General features: G+C 29.5%; 2 protein-coding genes across 2 annotated transcripts; both read left to right on the plus strand.

The window, feature by feature from the left end:
• The first annotated feature begins 12,430 nt into the window (after positions 1-12,430).
• On the plus strand, positions 12,431-17,399 carry LOC8259103 (sugar transport protein 13). Its single transcript, XM_002517170.4, has 5 exons — positions 12,431-12,702; positions 13,168-13,490; positions 14,922-15,046; positions 15,985-16,276; positions 16,417-17,399. Exons 1-5 carry the CDS (start codon positions 12,567-12,569, stop codon positions 17,131-17,133), a joined length of 1,593 nt encoding a protein of 530 aa, XP_002517216.1. The 5' UTR covers positions 12,431-12,566; the 3' UTR covers positions 17,134-17,399.
• Positions 17,400-18,074: 675 nt separating this feature from the next.
• Positions 18,075-21,035, plus strand: LOC8259102 (mavicyanin). Its single transcript, XM_002517169.4, has 3 exons — positions 18,075-18,259; positions 18,596-19,107; positions 20,465-21,035. Exons 2-3 carry the CDS (start codon positions 18,939-18,941, stop codon positions 20,896-20,898), a joined length of 603 nt encoding a protein of 200 aa, XP_002517215.1. The 5' UTR covers positions 18,075-18,259; positions 18,596-18,938; the 3' UTR covers positions 20,899-21,035.
• The last annotated feature ends 123 nt before the right edge of the window (positions 21,036-21,158 follow it).

Below are 21,158 nucleotides of genomic sequence, written 5' to 3' on the forward strand. Positions count from 1 at the left end.
CAACCAAACTTCTTTTACATTATTTAAAGCAAAACTAATTTCGATTCTGCTCAGAGTGAGTCTATTATAAGTTAATTTGTTAATATCAATTTTATTCATTAATATTAATACGTACTTAAGTGATTTATATTGTAACTATTTCGTTTTATGTATATTATTGAGCGTGTTGTTTAGATATACTTATAAAGCTAAGATTTAATCTTTAAATTAAAATTAAAGGTAAATTCAGCGTGTTGTATATTATTTAAGGACTAAATTGAAAAGATTAATGTAATTTTTAAATTGACTTAAAACGAAAAAAAGGAAAAACTAAATTGAGCCTGACCTAAAGTATGGGGGCCGAATTTAGCCTTATTCTAAAATAAAACGGCTGAAGGAAAAGAAAAAAAAAAAAAAGACTAGTTATCATTTTATTACTACCATTTTACTGTCGGACAGTATTATAGCATAAAGAAAAGAAAAGAAAAATATATGTCAATATAGGTATATATGTTAAAATAAAAATTTTATATATTAGAATTAAATATATATATTAAAAAAATTAAATTTCAGAAATATATATATTTGAGAACTCAATTAACCCATTTTCACTTTCAATGTAAAACAATGTCATTTATGCATTCAATTTATACTCCGTAAATTAAGTTGAAATTTTAGTTATTGTTTTGATTATAAATATAATTTTTAATATAAAATATTAAAACTACTAATTTTATATCAAAAGATTGCATATCTGAATATTTGATGAAGTATAAATTATTTATATATTCATAATAATAATTTAATAAATAACATGGTTGATGACCTCATTTTAATATTTTTTTTAAAAATATCAGTATTAATGTGTCTATTTTAATACTCGCAAGTGCACGAACCGTTTATATAGTAAAGAGGTAAGTTCACCACGAGGTCGATCTTTTAAGGAACTATGAAACCACTTAATATAAAGACTAATTATCAACATAAAACAATAAAAGTAAATCTAAATACTCTAAATTAGTATGCTGAAAAAGTAATATTCATAAAGTAAAGTAACTAAAAAATAATTAAACATGCAATACAAATGCAAATGCTTATGATCTAAAGCTATATGCTAACAATAATATTTTGTCTAGCCAATTACTTAGTAATCTTCTTGTTTTACTTTAAACATAGATCTAATGAATGAGACGATGATGTGTTTTTTTTCCTAAATCACTCAAGAGAATGATGCAACATCGGTTTCTTATACCAAGATAGATTAAAGTAAGGATGCAAATGCTAACAAATGCAAATGCTTATGATCTAAAGCTATATGCTAACAATAATATTTTGTCTAGCCAATTACTTAGTAATCTTCTTGTTTTACTTTAAACATAGATCTAATGAATGAGACGATGATGTGTTTTTTTTCCTAAATCACTCAAGAGAATGATGCAACATCGGTTTCTTATACCAAGATAGATTAAAGTAAGGATGATGTTTCTAATATTCTTAACCTAAAGATTTTCATAACAAATATTACTACAAAATTGATATGATGGTCAACCAATAATAATAGATGAAACTAATAAATATATGAAAATAAAGAAATCATTCATTAAATAAATAAATAACAAGATTCATACAAAAGTAAAAAGGCTAAACTAAACACTTATGAAAACTAGCATAACATATTTAAACCAATGATCATGGTATTAAATAAAAAGACATAAAATAATAAAGTAAAAACTCCCTCTAGATCATCAGTAATTTATTCAAGTATGAAGAAGATCGGTTCTCACTCTCCACTTTTTGAAAAACTTTTTATATCTTTAAAAGAGTAATGAAAACTAAACTAAATGTTTATAAAGAACTGTAGAGAATTATGAAGAGAATAATAGTGGACAGGTATAGAGAGCAGATAGGAGAAAACTCCCATATCCAGAATTAGGTTTTACAGAGATATATATAGAGAAGAGTCATCCTCTATATAAATCTTTTTAGAGATAAGTATGCTAATATAAGTCTATCTAATATATAAGACTTTAAGTATCGTTATCTCTACCAGATAATATCTCATAAATAACTCTTAATATAAATCCTAATAATTATACAAAATGATTAAACTATCTTTTGGGCTTTGTAATTAGCAGTTTATGCATTTTAATATTGGGCCTTGATACAAACATGTCCAATTAAATTTCTTTTCGAGTGTTTAGCTCTATATTTTTCTATTTTTACTAATATTACATGAAAATAGACAATTAAGCTTAAATGAGTAAAATCACATATTTTCAACATTTTATATATAAAAATATATCATTAAAATTCTAAAATACATTTAAATATCTATATATAATTTAGACCAATCAAATATTATATTCCTTGAATTTGATTTTGAAAATCAATCATTAATAATTTCTATGTATTTTAATTAAAAAATTTAAGCATTTGTAACAGAAACTCAAACTTCTATCTTATATATTATATTTAAATTTTATTTATAAAATTATTAGATTTTCAATACATTTAAATCATTGCTAGATAAAATTATTAAATATTTTTTTAAATAAATAAAATATGTTATTAATTATACATATAAATACAAATAAGTGAAATATTCAGATGTTATATATATATATATATATGTCAAACTATTTATAAAGAGTAATATTATAAAATGACATAGAACGTACTATTTATTTTTTAAATATAGAATATAAAATCGAACTTTTTCTTTATATATGGAGAGTTAAACTTAACTCTCAATTCTATATTTAATAAATACATTATAAATTTATATGTATTTAATTTAATTGATATTTGTAATTTTTATTTTTTTATTGATAAAAGTTAAAAAGAAAATGAATGATAAATTAAAAATATTAATATTTATAAAAAAATAAGATGTAAATAAAAAATAAAAAATATATTGAATTTAAATAAAATATTTTAGTTTTTATATATAAATATTTTTAAAAATATACCCTTTTAAATAAAAAATACCATTGGATTGGAGATATTCTAAGATCAATTAATTTTTATTTTTTTCTTGAGATAAGCTGGTTTTTGTTGGATAGAGATAAAATGGCCTTCGATTTTGAACCATTACTTTTCACATATGTATGGAAATAGCAATTTAATTGCAAAGAGAATGAAGATTGTTGAATTCGTGGCCTTGTGCATGGACCACGAAGACAAAAGGAAAGCACATTAAGAAGAGACTAAAAGGAAAAAGGGCTTCTCCGAGCTGGTCATAGACCAATAAGGCCCATCTTTTATTAGACAGTAGGCTTGATCGACAATTCGAAAGTAATAGCTTTTCTTTTATGATAAAAGAAAGGAATATAGCAACTGATTTAAAATGTATATTCTTTATTTAGATATTACTCTCTAATACTAAATTGTTTGTTCCTTTCAAAACAACGACTAAATTATCTAAATTATTATTATTATTAGTAATTAATTACATTATTAGTTAAAAACTGAAATAGTTACTTATTATTATGTCAGTAAATTTTTTAAGTATTATTAAATGTTTCATTATATTATTATTATTATTATTTTACTTACTTATATTGTTATTTATCCGAACACTAGAGTTGTGCAATTTAAGCAAATAAAACTTTACATTTAATCAATCATCTTGGAAAATTGGGTTGCAATTAGGGTGCACGTGGACAGTCGCATCTCTCTCAATATAATAAGGGAAATTGGGAAAAATTAGAAAAGAACATTATTATTATTAATGTGGCATTGATGGTGATGTCACCAGGGATCTAAAGAATTGGCCCAATCGACAATTATATTTAATTTTAATTTTGATGCATCTTCCCAATCGAGAATTAAGCTCGGAGTATCGAAGAGTGTTTTATTTTTTTATATTTAGATAAATAATTATGGAAAACATCTTACCACTATAGATTTAACCATCAATTCAATGATTTGTTTTCACCAGCTGCCATTCCCATAATGATATGATTCTCAATCATTACAAGATCACTTCTGAAACACAATTAATCTTAAAATAATAATAATAATATAGGAAATCCTAGCCTAGGACCACAATATAGATTATCCCCACTAATTAGTCTAAAAATAAATAAATAAAATAAAAGTTAACCGCAGGCTAAAATTAGGTGGAAGAGGAATCAGAAAGCCATAATAATACAGCTTCATTGGGTTTTTTTATTATTTTAATTTTAGAATTCACATGAAATTTTAATTATTGTAAAGAATAATAATATGAACTTAATTTTATTGGAAGGTTATGAATCTACGTATTCATGTGATGGACCATAAAAATATAAAACTTTTCTTTTTATATTTTTATATAATATATTCACCTGCTTTTTTAAATTAGTTTTCTACTTGCTATTGTAGATTTATTATTTCTTTCTAATTGTTTAATTCAAAAGATAGAACAAATACGGTTCTTGATTGTTTTATTATTTAATTTCCTTACAGTTTTTCACTTTTTGATTAGAGACTTGCTATTGGATACTCTTATCCGAACTTCTTTTTTGTGGATTAGCTTTATTTATATAAAATTTAATATTTTCATATTTTCATTTTTAAATTTTAGTCATGCTTTAATAAAGAACACAACTGTTACAAACTAAGTTTATAATAATTTAAGATTAGAAATAATGAAAATTAAGAATAAAACACCTATAGTTACCTTTCATTCAAAGAGCTGATTTTATCTGTATAATTGATAGGCAAAGGGCAAATTAGTATTAAAAATGTAATAAAAAGAAACTATACGACAAAGTTATAATTGATAGCCAAGCTTCCTTCTTATCATTAAATTAATTGTAAACTACCATCGGATTAATAAATAAATAAAACTTAGTTTCAGTATTTTGAAAATCAAATCAAATTGATGAACCAAAAATAATGATACAATGATAGCCCAGATCGGTCATAATTTATCTCTGAACATTATTTACATAAAAAAAAAAAAAAAGTTAGAGCATTAGTTATATAGCTACATTAAAAGAAAGAAGTTAACAAATTGAGTGAATTATGAAATAATTATTTATTAATAAGTTTTTTTAATTTTTTTATTAAAATTTCATTATTTAATTCATTGTCGACAGTGATTTCTTTTTTTATTCTATTTTATTTAGTTTTAATAAATATTGCTGGTTTTTTTTCTTAGAATTATATAATCCTTTTTTGTAAGAATAATATGTTATCCTTCCATTAAAGTGGTGATGTGCCTCGTGAGTTTTTTCTCTACGAGAGCTGTGACATTCAAAATAGTCAGATTCATCGATATCAACGTGTGATTTAGTACTTTTTTAGTAGGGCGCATTCTCACAAATTGCAATCTATTTTTCTATCAATAAATTGATGTCAATTAAAATTAGATATAATTATATATTATTTTGATATATATATATATATATATATATATATTTATTTTTATATTAAAATGTAATTGTTAATCTTTTTTAATAAAATTTATATATTTCTTCAAAAAATAAACAAAAAGAAAAGAAAGGAAACAGTCTGCGAAGCTCACATCATTCTTAGGACTTGAATATTGGGGACAGAATGGAAACAATTACTTTTATGTTTGATATGTATGGACATCATTTGCCAACTTATTTAACTTGTCGATACCGACCAAAAATGGCATACTAAAATTAAATGTTCTAATATTATCCTTAAGAATTCACATCATTCTTAGGAGTTGATTATTGTCCAGGCACATAACCTTTTTTTCAAGCAGATAATTATTGGTTAGTCTAGCATAATAAATTTATGTGTGTTATATATATATATATATATATATATATATTCTTTTAAGTCTTAGAATTAGATTTATATTTAATGAATTGCTAATATTATGAATTGTTAAATTAAATTTATTTAATTAAAAATGAATAAATATTCATTTATAATTTGGTTGGGAAGAGACCGTACGAATACGGAGCAAAACATATGAATAAAGAATTTCCAATTGGGTACGTCAAATAAGTGAGGAAGTTGGACAATTTTTGTTCCAGTCTTTTCCTCCCTTTTGTTATTTATTTCTTTCTCCTTTTTAACACCCATCATTCAACAGGCATCACTTAATTTACTTTTAAGAAGAACCAGCTATCCCACATCAAGAGAACAACCAATATGGCTGTCCTGATGCCTCTTCAAGGTTGATCATTAATGAAAATTCAAGTTACATATATAAAGCTAAAGGGGCTGAGAATGATTGGAAGAAGCTTTTCTGCTAACCACTTAGTAGCCCTATTACTTAAACAATTGACTTTACAAGAAAAGAATAGGAAGCCAAAAAAGATAAAACATTTCAGTAATAAAAACCCACTTCTCATGGACTTTATGACTCCTGATGTACGACAGTATCATTTTCTCATTACAAAACCTGTTCCTTTCATTCAATTTAGTGAAAATTGATGTCCCTAGATTACGGCCGCAGTGTCATTTTTGTATTTAAGGCTTGATGTTGATGTAAAAGATAGTGACAAGTGTCACAAGGATAGCTGTTGATTACGGTGTCAGGTCATTTCTGTGTAGGGTCAACCTTTCTCCTTTTTCTTTTCTTTTCTTTGTCCTGTCTGATGGGAAAAATAAATAAATAAATAAAAACAGGTTCCATTGCTTACTGGGTGAAAATTAATTTCACATGATAATAACTTGAAATCAATCTGATTTTTACAGGTTCAACTTGTACATATAACAATGAATCCACCATGCGGTCCTCTCAATTTAGAAAACTAATACTTTATAAACTAAATTTAGTGGACATTGTGTTCTTTTTTTTTTTTTTTTTCCTAATCTCAATTATTTAAAATTAATATTCTTATTTGCCACTCATGTATTGTTAGTGACATGAGTTTGTTCTTTGATTATTTATATGTAACAAGCTGTTAATAATTTTTAAAAATAACACAAGAAATACTTATTTTAGTTCACTTGAAAGATGAGTTATTATTAGATATTTTCTACCAAACGCCTTTTCTTTTTTCTTTTCAAGAAAAGAAACTATGAAAAGTTACTAATAGTCTAATACTTAACTTTCTGAAAAAGTGCAAATTCAAGTGGGAAATTTTATAGCCACTGCAAGAAAACAAAAATGATAAAAAGATGTTAATCCAATAATTTATCTTTTAATTTTTTTTAAGTGCCCTTTTTAATTTAGTGGGTAGTTCTTGATTTTCATTTTTATTTTTCACATTCGCTTAATATATAAGATTTGCAGTTTTTTCTTTTGAAGGGAAAAAGCAAAAAGAAAAAAGAGGATTGCTTTTTCCTGGCCTAATCATCGGACAGAAGCCCAAATAGAAAGAGAAGGCTCATGAATCTCAAAAAGGCCTACCCAACAGTCTAACTGCATTTTGTTTTTCCTTTTCCAATAAATTTCTGTGGGAATAATATATTGTTTAATTTACGCAAGTAATTAATTTATGTTTATCTATCCCCTTAACAGATATTTAGTAATTAAAAAAAATATAACAATACTTATACTTCAAATGAATAGTATCTTAATCCAGTGGTAAAGTGCTAATATCAAAATTATTTCACTTTACTTAAATTTATTTTATTAAATAAAAAAATCAGAACGTGATAGACAATTTAGTACATAATTCACTATTCCGGCAATATCAATTACTATCAATTAATGTTCAATGGACTCTAACCATCTAATTTAAGTATTGATCATATGAATCCAACTTAGAAAGACTTTAGAGAAAAGCAATCTATAAACAAACACAACTACTTCTCATACTTGCTTGAGAAAGGAAAACATAAAAAATAAAAAATAGAAAATAAAAACCCTTTTGAAAATCCAACAATAAGTCCATCAATTTTATGAAATGATTGGTACCTAAGAAAGATTTAATTTGTTAAAATACTTAATTTACGTGGGTGAAATGCTGAAAAGAAAAGGACAGTAAACCAATTGGGGAATGCCAAATAAATTAAAAAAAGATGTGGAAGTGGATTGTGTTCTTAAAAGTGGAGGCAGCACTTGTTTCTCAATTCTACCATTGAAACTCATGTTTATGTTCATGGATGTGGATAAGTCCAAAAAAAAGTTGAGAAATTAATGCACCTAAATTTCAAAAAGAAACATAATTTTAATCATCAAGTGTTTCGTGAAGAAAAAAAGGTCAAGCTTATGAAACATTTGATTTGTGGTTTTCTGACTCAGTTTTGTGATTAGTGGTTGCTTTCACAAATTAAAGAAAGGAAAAATAAAATAAAAAATAAAAACAAGTTGCTGTACCTTTTTATTATTACTATTATTTTATTTTTTTTATATCTTTCCAAAATAGCTTGTTTATGTAACTTTATTTTTAATTTTTAATGACCTGTCCTTTTCCTTTTCCTACATCTATCCACTTTTAATTTAATTGTGGAAATAGTATTAACAAATTGCATACACTACTTCTCTCATACAAGGATATAAAATTTTCTTTTTCTAAAAAAGAAAATAGAATTCTACAAGGTTATGAACTTATGAACAAATAACCATAGATATTCATATTTTATTATATTACTTTACTAGCCAAGTAATAATATCAAGATATATTTTTTTCCGTATGATATTTATATTTGATTCAGTAATTTAAACTATAATTAATATAATATGATTAAATTGCACTCGCAAATTTAACGTATATTTGAGTAAAATTTTAAATTTAAAAATTTGTCTGTTCACTTATAATTCAAGTAGATATAATTAAATTTATCAAAAGTTTAATATGATAAGAATAACAATCTCATAGAATGATTTTGAAAATGATAAAATTTCTATAGATATTAGTAAAAAGTAGCGGTTAAACTTGAATTTAATATTATTTTTTTTAATTTTCACGAATAAAAATACTAGTAATATAAATCAAATTCACAAATAAAAATATTGATTATGTTAGTTTCTTATTAAATCAAATACACAATTAGAGAAAAAAAAAAAAAAGAGAGTAGCTTCTTCTTTTTTTCCTCATTTTGGTTTGTGGTATACGAATACGGTGGCTAACTTTCGGTAGTGGTGTATATTGATTACTTCTTCTCTTCAAGTTGATGCTTCCTCAGCAATTGGAAAACTGAAATCCAAAATGCTTCGTCCCTATCCGAAATCCAAGGGTTTTGACTTTTCAACACTTTGTACGGCTAACCCTGTAGACTTTTGAGGGCTTCAATATTCAAATGAATTCCAGCAATTTGAAGGACCCTTTTGACTTGAAAAAAGAAAAACCTAATTAAAGTTAAACAGTTTACTTTTCTATTTCACTCTTGTAAATTGCAGCGCCACGTTTTTTCTTTCTCTTTAATTACTTAATTATCTTATCTTATCTAAAACCTTAAATCTTCCACACATTTAGCTTTGCTTTCCACAGTTTTTGTACGAGTGAAAATTGGTCAAAATTGGTGCCTCAAATTGCTGCTGTGCCTATTAATTAACTGAGCGTCTCTTTTTTTTTTTTCTTTCCTCCATTCATTCATTCAAGGGATGATGCCATTGTTGTACGTCATGTATTATCATCAATCTAAATAGAATTAAAGAAACAATCATATTCATTTAATTTCCCAATTTGACGCAGACGTTGGTTTTAAAACTCAGAGTTTGATCAATTATTATCTTCTATAATTAAAAAACGCATAAAATGCTAACTTTATGTGTGATTTAAACATCAAACTCTATAGCTTTAATTTAATGAATCATGTTGCGTCATTAAAATTAAATAAATTTATATACTTTATTTTTCTTTTCATTTTATCATATACTCGATCGGTCTAGACTATTATGTATTCACATGTTTCATATGCACGATGGCTTTCATTTCAAGTCAATGAATTAAAAAAGTAATTTTGGAAACGATAATCTTCAAATATAATTTTCACACTTTAGATTAATTTTTTTTTGAATAATATATTAGATTAATAAGAACATGTGATATGCATATCATAAATTTAATAAAGTGTAGGTATCCATAAGTTACACAAATAAAAATCCCTTTCCGTCATTTAATAAATCTCTTTACCTATGTTATTGACATTTATATATTAGATCTCATTTAATGCTTTTTTTTTCCCCCTAAAATAATTGGCTAAAATAGTTTTCCTTTTGACAAAATGGTTTCCACATCATATCAAATCAAATCAAACCAAATCTTTACAGTGCACATGCGTACAAACTGTAGAGCTGACGTTGTAGAAACGGAAAAACTAGTCCACATATAATGTTTCACCTTCCATCGAATAAAAAATTAGAAATTTTTAAATAATCCTATAAGAATTATTACATAAAATTCACAAGTGAACTACACATTTAGTTGAATAAAAGAAATTATACAATTATCTAAAATAAATTATGTAATTATGATGTTCAATAGTAATTATATAATTATTTTTGTTTAATCATGTTTCTCTAGAGATATTTTAGAAAAAGACTGAGTTATTTTATTGTTCAAACTGTTATACATTTTTCTTTATCTAAATAATTTTTATATTTATGATATAATAATATAAATTGTTATTAAATCTTATATTAATTTTATGCTGTAAATTTTAACTTATTTTAATTTGATCATCTTAATTTAATTTTAATTATAATCTAGCTGTTTTTTAATTTTTTTATTAATTATTTTTACACGTATTGATTTTTTATTTTTAAAAATAATTAAATTAAAATTTAATTAAAATTGAATAATTAAAATAATTAAAATAAAACTAAATATAAAATTTGATGAGTATTAATTTCATTTTCTCTAAATTTCAATGCTATGAGGTTTTTAATAATATAGTTTGTTGGTGTAGTTACCAAGTTATACTTTTAATATTTTCTGTTTGACTTTTCTTTATTAATTCAACATATATATTTTTATACCTTTATTCTTCAGAATTATAAACTTTTTGGGTCTCTGATTATCATCATTTATATTGGGATAAAACTTTACTTTTTTTCTTTCTCATTTTAGTGATATGTAAGAATGTGATAAGAAAGGAAGGTTCATTAGTCCAATGATTGCTCATGTGCTACACTATTTTATATTCCGAGACTAATCTATGGCTACTTTGAATATATGGAACTACACAAGGCACTTTATTCTTCCTTTAAAACAAAACTATCTCCCTCAAATTGTTAGACCCTTTGATGATTTTTTTTTCCGACTTGTTTCCCTCCTAATAAAGCGGACTGAAAACCCATAAAATTTGGAAAAAAACAAAATATTATAAGCATTAAAAAAAAGACAAAACACTCAAGAATGTATTAAATGAGACAACAAGAATCTTTTTAAATAAAATTAAAATTTTAAATTAAAATTGGTTATATAATTTTATTAAAACTCTTAAAATAATACTCCATCATCCATAAAAATTTTATTTAATATAACTGTAAATAGTAAATTAAAAAGAAAAGAGAGGTTAAATACTAAGGGATCAAGTCGCTTAGTGTCGAAACTAAAGTGGCAAATTGCTTGCCATACACTGACCATAGCATAATAGTATATCTACTTAGCTAGGGCTATAGTTAAAAAATTGAAATTTACAACTCAAAAGGGACTCGCTGCGTTTACTATTCAAAGATTCTACGTGGAAGTACAAATAGTTTAACTACAAAACTCAATGGAATAGGCATCACGTAACCAGTACATTGGAATTATTTGGTGCCCATGTGGTTTGACCTCAGTATTTAGGCAAATTGGAGCACCACTTGTGCCCAGAAATGATTGTCAAGTTGCTAACTAAGTTGGTGTTTCACTTTCTGAATTCCTCAGTTTATGGCATTCTAAAACAAGTAGCAAAAACGTCATGCTACTTCCATTTCTAGCTTTAAACATCATGACCCTTATAAAAGTTTGCATCCCAGTTTTCCTCAGTTTGAGCAGTTGAAGTTAGACTTTTACTACCTTCTCATGCTAATTCTTGTTCTCTAGGATTTCCAAATTTTAAAATAAGAACTCCTAATATTGAAGAGTTTTTCTTTGAACTTCTTTAGTATATCGATCGACTTGGGTATTTCCCCCTACCCTCCAATATTGATTATTCTTCACACACCAATTCACACATTTATTCAACTTGTTTATTCTCAATAATGCTACTGTTAATCTTGATTAAGAATTAAGCCCACCATTTTGTAATCCTCAAAATCACATATCTAGGTTCACACTATCGACGTGGCAACATCACATCGCTTTTTCTCTACTTAAAATTATACAATATCATTTCCTTTTCAGACCCAAAACCAATTCTACAGAAAGAAAAAATGAAGTCACAAAATCAAAATCAAAATCCTATGGCTTATATCAAAGAAAACAGCACGCGATAGAAATATAAGAGTCGTTGGTTGACTAGCTAGCCAAGCCGTCGTAACTAAAAACAGTAGCGATCAAAATCGCCACGTGGATAGATCTTAATGTGGCTCCCACTAATTAATTTCATCCGCTACAGAACACTTTCTCTCATTTCGCGTCTATATAAACCTGCCTCCTTATTGCAACTTAATCCACTTCCTCCCCTCTTCTTCTTCACATTTACATGCACAAGCTGCTGCATTAGTCTCTCCCTCTTTTTCCTTCTCTAAATTATACATACAACCAGTTTCAAAAGGGTTAGATATATAGATATTATTCATGGCAGGTGGAGGTTTCTCGGCCGCGTCGGCCGGAGGAGCTGAGTTCGAGGCTAAGATAACGCCGATCGTCATCATTTCCTGCATAATGGCTGCTACTGGTGGTCTCATGTTTGGTTACGATGTCGGTGTTTCAGGTAATCGATCATTTTTTTTGCATTTCGTTTTTGTCATTTTTACTTAGTCGTTTTTCATGTTTATCGAAGTTTAGTTTAAAGAAAAGATAAGGTTTTAATGAACAAGTTTCACGGAAGGAAAAAGGTCGCTTGCTCTCCCGCCAAATTGTGGTTCCGAGGTTCAGTTGCCGTTAAAATTACCATATTGTCCCCTGCTCTTAAAATACGACACAAGGATATTTTAGGAAATACACTGACCGTTAACGAGAGTTGCCCTCTCTCTGTAACCGACGGATTTGGGGTGAATTTTATTAAGAATTTAAGCTTCAAAATTAAGTTGTTTGTCCATAACGTTTTTTTCTCTCGTCAATCCATCAGTTAATTTGATTAATGTTCAGAAAAAAGAAAACAAATTTAATATGTATTAATTATATGAAGATTAATTTAATGATGTTAATTAAGTTTGTTGATGTAAATATGATGCAGGGGGTGTTACATCTATGCCTGATTTCTTGAAAAAATTCTTCCCAACTGTGTATTACAAGACCAATGATCCAACGATCAATAGTAACTATTGCAAGTACGACAATCAAGGATTGCAATTGTTCACATCGTCGCTTTACTTGGCTGGCTTAGTTGCAACTTTCTTTGCATCTTACACCACTAGAAAGCTAGGCAGGAGGCCAACCATGTTGATTGCTGGCCTTTTCTTTATCGTTGGCGTCGTTCTTAACGCCGCTGCTCAAGACCTTGCCATGCTCATCATTGGCAGGGTTTTACTGGGTTGTGGAGTTGGTTTTGCTAACCAGGTTTGTTTCTTTCAAATTTTTCCAATATTTTTTTTGTCTTGTTAAAGAATTTTTCGCTACCATTCAACTTTCCATTACTAATACTGAAATGCTTTTAGTGTCGAAAAGTCTCGAATTTGAAGTCAGTGAGGAATCCATTTAGGAGATAAAAATAAATCTTGGACTCATATGCAGCTGACAAAGAAATGGGAAATGATGCCTATTAATTTGTCGCTTGCCATATTTAGAGTCAATAGTTGAAAATGAAAATTGGGTTATTTAATTTATGCATTGGGAATTTCTAATGAAGGCAAAAATATAACATATATACGTTATACCGTTCTGTTGTTTGATGTTAAAGCTGACTTACCGACATCAATTATCCCTTTAATATAGTTAATATTGTGTTGCCTTAACTAACGCCTTTATCTCTTTCCAAGTTGCTTGTTAAGCTATACTCTTGAACATTTTCATATGTTAGTTGTGTTTCCGTATATTTGGAAGATTTCTTTACCAGCATTTCATAATTATATACCCTTTTCTGTCGTAATAAAAAAAATATAAAATTCTTTTCCGCATTCGATGGCTTCTTGCCACGTAAAGTTTTTCACCGACCCGAAAATACTGACTGAGGTGGTAGCTTCAACTTCAACCATTGGATAAATACAGGAGAGTTCAGGATAGTTATATGCTAACTTTCTGGCCTCTATTTAATTGTGCTTTTTGACGTTTTTACATGTGACACATACCTTTTTTCTCTCTCCTCTTTCTTTTCTTGCTTGATTTAAGAAAGCATCATATGAAAGAGATGTTTAGCTTGGATTCATCCAGAAAAGTGGCAAAGCCCAATTTCTTTGTATCTTCCTTTTGGCTTATAAGAATCATTTTCCTTTGAAAAGTTTTTAGTTTTGTGGCTGAATAATGGGGAAATGAGTGGCTAACGCTGCAAACTATTCGGTTGCATCTTCCAGTCGTTGTTTGTGTAGTGGGCATTTTTGAATATTTTCATCTTATACTTTTTGTCGTTACTTGGACTTCAAATTCCAACTGGCTGTGTGAGAAGTCTTGTAGCTGATGTAAACATGAAGCACCACGTAATACCTATTCTAATTTAAAAATTAATTTGGTGAAGTTTTCCTTCTTTCTTTCTTTATTATTACGGAAAAAGGATTTAGATTATACATTGTTTTAGCTGGTGAAGGTTGTTAAAAGATCTGTCTTAAATTATATAGCCTAAGTTCATGCTATTATTTGAGTTTCAATGATACCTCCACCATTGACTTTGCTTCTGCAATCTTAGCTGATTCACTTAGACAACAAATATCCTCTTATTTTATTATAATAGCATTTTTTTAATGTGAGCCTCAAGTCTATAGACCATACGCATGTGCTCGTTAGGGATTAAGAAATATGTTTGGTTAGTTTAATAATTATAATTTCAATGTGTAACAGGCTGTGCCCCTGTTCCTATCGGAGATAGCACCCACAAGAATACGTGGAGGCCTAAACATACTCTTCCAGCTTAATGTCACCATTGGAATCCTTTTTGCTAGCCTTGTCAACTACGGCACTGCAAAGTAAGTCCAGTTCTTTCCCTCAATTCTTTTCTTGTTTTTTTGTCTCTTTTTGTTTTTGTTTTTTTTCCTTTTTAAATCCGAAATTGGACATGATTTCAAAGCAGGAAAAATTAAGTAAAGTTTTTCATAGACAAAAAAATCAACAAGGATATTATATCATCTGCTGACATAGTTTTCACGGTTTCAAGATACACATGCCCTTCGATGAGATCATTTGGTTGGGAATAGTTAGAAAATGATGAACAAATTTTTGTTCAACTTCATTACGTTTTTTCTGACACTTCTTCCCCTCCGTCCCTTCCCCGTTGTTGAATTAAAGGTTATCTATCAGCTTAAAATACTTGAAAAGTCTAATAATTGACTTCCTTGGTCTACTAACTAGAACGGAAAAATGATTAAAGGATGATGCCTGCTTGAAACTGGGTTGGTCTAGTTACATCAGGTCATAGAAAGTAAAAACAAATGAGTTCTTGCCACTAGAGATCCATTACGTAATTGCGAGGCTGTTTGAGTCATATGTTGGACTAAGTGCATTCACCTGTAATTTAATAGCTATGTTCAAATGTAACTCACAAACCTATCCGGAAACTAAAACTTGCATTATGAGAAGTGAGAGCCAAAATCTTTAATCGGTCAATAGTGGGGATCGTTTGATAGGTGAAATGAGTTGACAGAATACACAAAATTTAATTCTGATTTTTAATACCACTGACGATTATTAGTCCACTTCATGAATTTTCACATGAAGAATTTGTATGAAATCTTGCTTAATGAATAAGCAGAGCACTCAAAATGAATTTTTCCATCTTTGAAGCCACAGTAAGTTCCTAATATATGTCTGCTTGGAGGAATGATGCACGGTTATGATTACTGGCTATGCAGCTAAATTGTGAATTTTGTTGCTGACCGTTGTTAATTTTTTCCTTTCTTGCATAAAGAATCACAGATGGATGGGGTTGGAGACTATCACTTGGACTGGCTGGCATTCCTGCACTTCTCTTGACCGTAGGGGCTCTCCTGGTATCAGAAACTCCAAACAGTCTCATTGAGCGTGGTCGCCTGGATGAAGGAAAAGCTGTTCTGAGAAGGATTAGGGGCACGGATAAGATTGAACCAGAGTTCTTGGAGCTTGTTGAGGCAAGCCGTGCAGCAAAAGCAGTGAAACATCCCTTCAGGAATCTCATGAAGCGAAGGAACCGCCCCCAGCTGGTTATTGCAGTAGCCTTGCAGGTCAGTATTTCTCATCAGTGATTTAAAAGTATATTTTGCAATTGCACAGAACTTGATTTACCAAAGAATGGCACTATTTTTATATCAGTCAGTTCTTAGCAATTGGATTGTACGACTAAATTTTTGAATGGTTTCAACAGATCTTCCAGCAGTTCACAGGGATCAATGCAATCATGTTCTATGCTCCTGTCCTATTCGACACAGTAGGATTTGGCAGCGATGCTGCACTCTATTCAGCTGTTATAACTGGTGCTGTCAATGTTGTTTCCACTGTTGTATCCATCTACTCGGTGGACAAACTGGGCCGTCGAGTACTCTTATTGGAAGCTGGCATCCAAATGTTCATCTCGCAAGTGATAATTGCAATAATACTAGGGATCAAGGTCACGGACCACTCTGATGACCTTTCAAAAGCATTCGCAATTATAGTTGTTGTTATGGTTTGCGGCTTTGTTTCTGCCTTTGCTTGGTCTTGGGGACCTCTTGGATGGCTAATCCCAAGTGAAACTTTCCCATTGGAGACTCGCTCAGCTGGCCAAAGTGTGACCGTTTGTGTCAACTTGCTCTTCACTTTTGTTATAGCACAAGCCTTCCTCTCCATGCTCTGCCATTTCAAGTTCGGTATCTTCTTGTTCTTCTCTGGTTGGGTGCTTATCATGTCATTTTTCGTATTTTTCCTGTTACCGGAGACCAAAAATGTACCGATTGAAGAGATGACAGAGAGAGTGTGGAAGCAGCATTGGTTCTGGAAGAGATTTATGGATGATTATGAGGATGGAGCAATTGAAATGAATGGGCAGAAGGCATCCAAAAAAAATGGGCATAAGAATGGATTTGATCCAGTTACCCAGTTGTAAATTTGAGAGAAAGTTTAAGAAGATTGATGTACTAAAGAGATATAGAAGATATGGAATAGGTATTAGGTCACATATTATTTTGCCAATACCATGTTGTCTACGATATGATTTTGAAGGAATTAAGTAAATCTCTGTTTCTCTAGGGCTGGGCATCCTCTGATTCCAACTTATCCAAGTATTATTACAATTAGATTTTCACCTGTATTGAGCTCTAATTTTTATGTTAATTGGCCAGGCCAGGCCAGATTGAACAGTTTCTTTTCTAATTAATCTGTTTGTTAATAAGAAATTATTATACAGAGATGCATTGAAATTAACAGATACTTCAGCAAGTTTAGCGGTCGCTTTTAAAACCAATTCATATTGATTCATCAACCTAACACTTGACATTATATCTACCAAATTGACTATTCTTATTCACTTGCCAAAGAGAATTGCTCAACTGTAAAAATTATCAAAAGTAAAAGGGAGACGTTGAATAAACATAAATTTGTCACAAAAATAAAATAAAATAATTTGAGAATTAACTATTCTATGGTGAATTGAAAATATAAAAACATATAAAATAGTTACAGGCTATTTGGAATTGCTGTTCAATGTTAAAAAAAATAAATATATTTTTTAATTTATCAAACAGCTGTTAATTTTTGCTTGAAAAGTATAAAAAGAAGAGGTATATAATATGGAGTACTGTAATGGGGAAAATGTGCATATAGCGTGCTATGGAATTGTGTACAATGCAAGTTTCAACTTCACCAATACACAAAGCAACAAGATTGCTCAACAAGAAGGAGAAAAATGATGGTGGCCATTGTTGATTATTACAGCACTAACCAATAAAATAAAACATGTAAGGGAAAAGGTTAATCATGGCAGGCAGCCACTTCTACTTGGCATTCACCAACATTCTTTCCTTTCAAGTGAACCCTAAAACTAAAGCAGCAAAGACTAGGTATATGGGACAGGCTACCACATTTGCCTACAAATTCATTGATGTTAATTAGAAATTAACACATTCTATGAGATTTCAGAGGAATTCTCTTTGAATCAGTTGCTCAAGTACCATGATGGAGACTGAATTGAGGAAAAAGAGAAGAAAATTTGAAACAGATTAGCAGCATTCATGGTCACTGATTTTTCCTTTTGTCTAAAACATCTTTATCCTTGTTTAAATATGTGTATATTACAAAGAAATCCATCAAGATTAAGCCTGAGTTTTCAATAAGGAATCCAAACTACTGCATGCAATATTCTTCAGTTTTTTTTTGTTTTTTTTTTTTTTATAGTTTTAAGATTCATTGGTCATGAGTAATTATTTCACTATATATATACAAACCACTCTTGGAAGTAAAAACAAACCGCTTTTGCATATATTTGATCTTGATGGTTGATTCATTTATATCGATATTTAATGCATATAATAATGTTTTTTTCTTAGTTAAATTTTCATTTATTCATTCAGGATTGGCTGCTGTACTTGGAAGATTTCCAAGAAATATGAGCTCTTAGGAGAATAATAATAACAGTAATAATTAAATAAAATAGCACTATTGTGAACTTTCATCAATTTGATTAAAATGGACCCCTGAATTGGAGATAACAAAAAGGAAGGGACCCAAAGCCTCATTAATTGAAAGAAAACAATTAAATTACGATGTCCCAACAAGTACCAAACCCCATATAAAATCCAAAGATATATAAACGCTTCAAGCACGAAAAAACCTCTCCACTTCCCAAACCTCTCTACTCTGCAACGCAAAACAGACCCCATAAACGATCATCAAAGAAGCTCGCACTAGCTAGCCATGGCCTTGGTCAAGATAGCCGTGGCTCTGCTAACAGTAATGGCGTTGTTTCAGGCTATAAATGGAACTGTATACAAGGTTGGAGATGCTGGTGGTTGGACCTCCATCGGCAATCTTGATTATAAACAATGGGCTGCTACTAAGACCTTCAAAGTTGGCGACGTTATTGGTAAGAAACACAAATTTTAATCCTATTTATTTTTTCTTTTAAATCTTTTTTCACTATTTAAGTTTCTTGCTTTTGAGTTTTTCTTGCAATCTTCACATTCTTGACTCTCCCTTGAATCATTGCAATTGTTATGGAGTTGGAATTCCTTGTTTTTTTTTTTTTTGTTTTGATCCGATAGGGTTTGTTGATCAACTAAAACTGAGCACTTCACCTTCCATTTGATGTTCTAAATTTCATTTGAGTTTATAGTCCTTGCATTAAATGGTTTATATTTAAATAATAAAAAGCTGATGGGTGTTAAATTTTATATTTATACTTAATATACATCTAATGATTGAATATATAATATATGAAAAATAAATATTTAAAAAGAACTCTTGTGACTGAGATTTTGCATCATGCACATATCTTCTCTAAGTTAATTTTTTTAGTAATTATGGCTTTACTTGACAAGACGGGCGTTGGATCACTAGCTTATGAGTCTCTTCTCTTTGACGATAGAAACATAGGTAATTACCCAGTTCAGTGCCATGTCATCTGGTAAAACTTAGGTAGGAGACAGCGTGGATGGAATATTTATAATTATGCGACACATGCGGAAGACATATAACCTTCCAAGTGTCTTAAGCAATTTATATAATGATCAAGAACCCTACATGGCTCTTCTCTTATGATGATGAGAGTAATGGGAAACATGCTCTACTTGGATTCGCATGCTTAAACAAGTGCGCAGGTGATGATTAACTTGGGCAGTGCAAAAGGCCCAGACACAACCCCACAAACATTGTAGCATTTTACTGTCGGTAAAAGGTCTCGTTCTTTTGAGACATTCGATAGATGTCGGGAGGGACGTAGGTTAAGTGTCACGCTCACATCATATCCCAATGTCCCATCGCCAATTCCATCATCCTATAGGAGAAAAGAAAACATTAATGTTTTTGACTGGTTCGAAGTGGGAATCATTTATATATAAACAGGAAACTTGGAAAGAAACTTCTTGATATTGGTCTAACATATATATAAATTTGTCGTCTTTCTTCAGAATTCTTATTTCATATAGGACAATGTTGTTTATTTAAGATTGGTTCTTGTACTTAAAAGATTAAAGTAGAATTATTTAAATTCTAAAAAGAAAACGCATCCTGAATTTATATGTGAATAAAATTAGTGTGTATATAAAGATTACCCAAAATCATTCGACTAAATAAAAAAAATTTAAAACTAAAAACGTGTATTATATAACATTCATGTCCCTCTTTTTCCTAATTGTTACTTGCAAACTCATTTAGTAGATTGAGATTAATCTTTCTGTATATATATCCATGAATTTGTTTTTTCCTGGTTTATTTATGATTAGTTTTCAAGTATAATTCTCAATTCCACAACGTTATGCGAGTAACACACGCCATGTACAAGGCCTGCAATGCATCAGCTCCATTAGCCACTTATACTACAGGTAATGACTCAATCACCATCAAAAATCGTGGCCACCATTATTTCTTCTGCGGTGTTCCCGGCCATTGCCAAGGTGGTCAGAAGGTCGACATTAATGTACCTCGCAGTGATGAAGAATTGTCACCAACTCCTTCTGCTTCTGCTTCTGCTTCTGCTTCTACTTCTACGCCTACTTCTAGTTCTGCAGCCACCTCACCTCCAGTCCCGGCTGCAAAAGTTCCAGGCCCTTCCCCTAATGGTGCCGTCTCTTTTAAGCTTTTGAACAGCCCTTTTGGCAGCCTTGCTTTGGCAATGCCTCTTTTCATTATTTTTCTGTTCAACTATGCTAAAGTATAGGACTGCAGATCGTCTTTGATCGGTCATTTTTGTTGAAATTTTAATTTGTGGGTCAGTTAGTATGTTGTTGGTGTCATACATATGATACATCATTACATGTTTTGAGATTAAGATTGCTACAATAATTATATTTAGAATCTTGGTGCAAACAGTCATCGCTAGATGCTTAATAGTTCTGTCAACCGTTAAAGAAAATGGTCTTCTTGATTTTGGCATTAGTCTTAATGCGTATACATACATCATACATGTCAACTCCGAAG

Source organism: Ricinus communis, chromosome 9, assembly GCF_019578655.1.
Source record: "Ricinus communis isolate WT05 ecotype wild-type chromosome 9, ASM1957865v1, whole genome shotgun sequence".
Classification (NCBI taxonomy): Eukaryota; Viridiplantae; Streptophyta; class Magnoliopsida; order Malpighiales; family Euphorbiaceae; genus Ricinus; species Ricinus communis.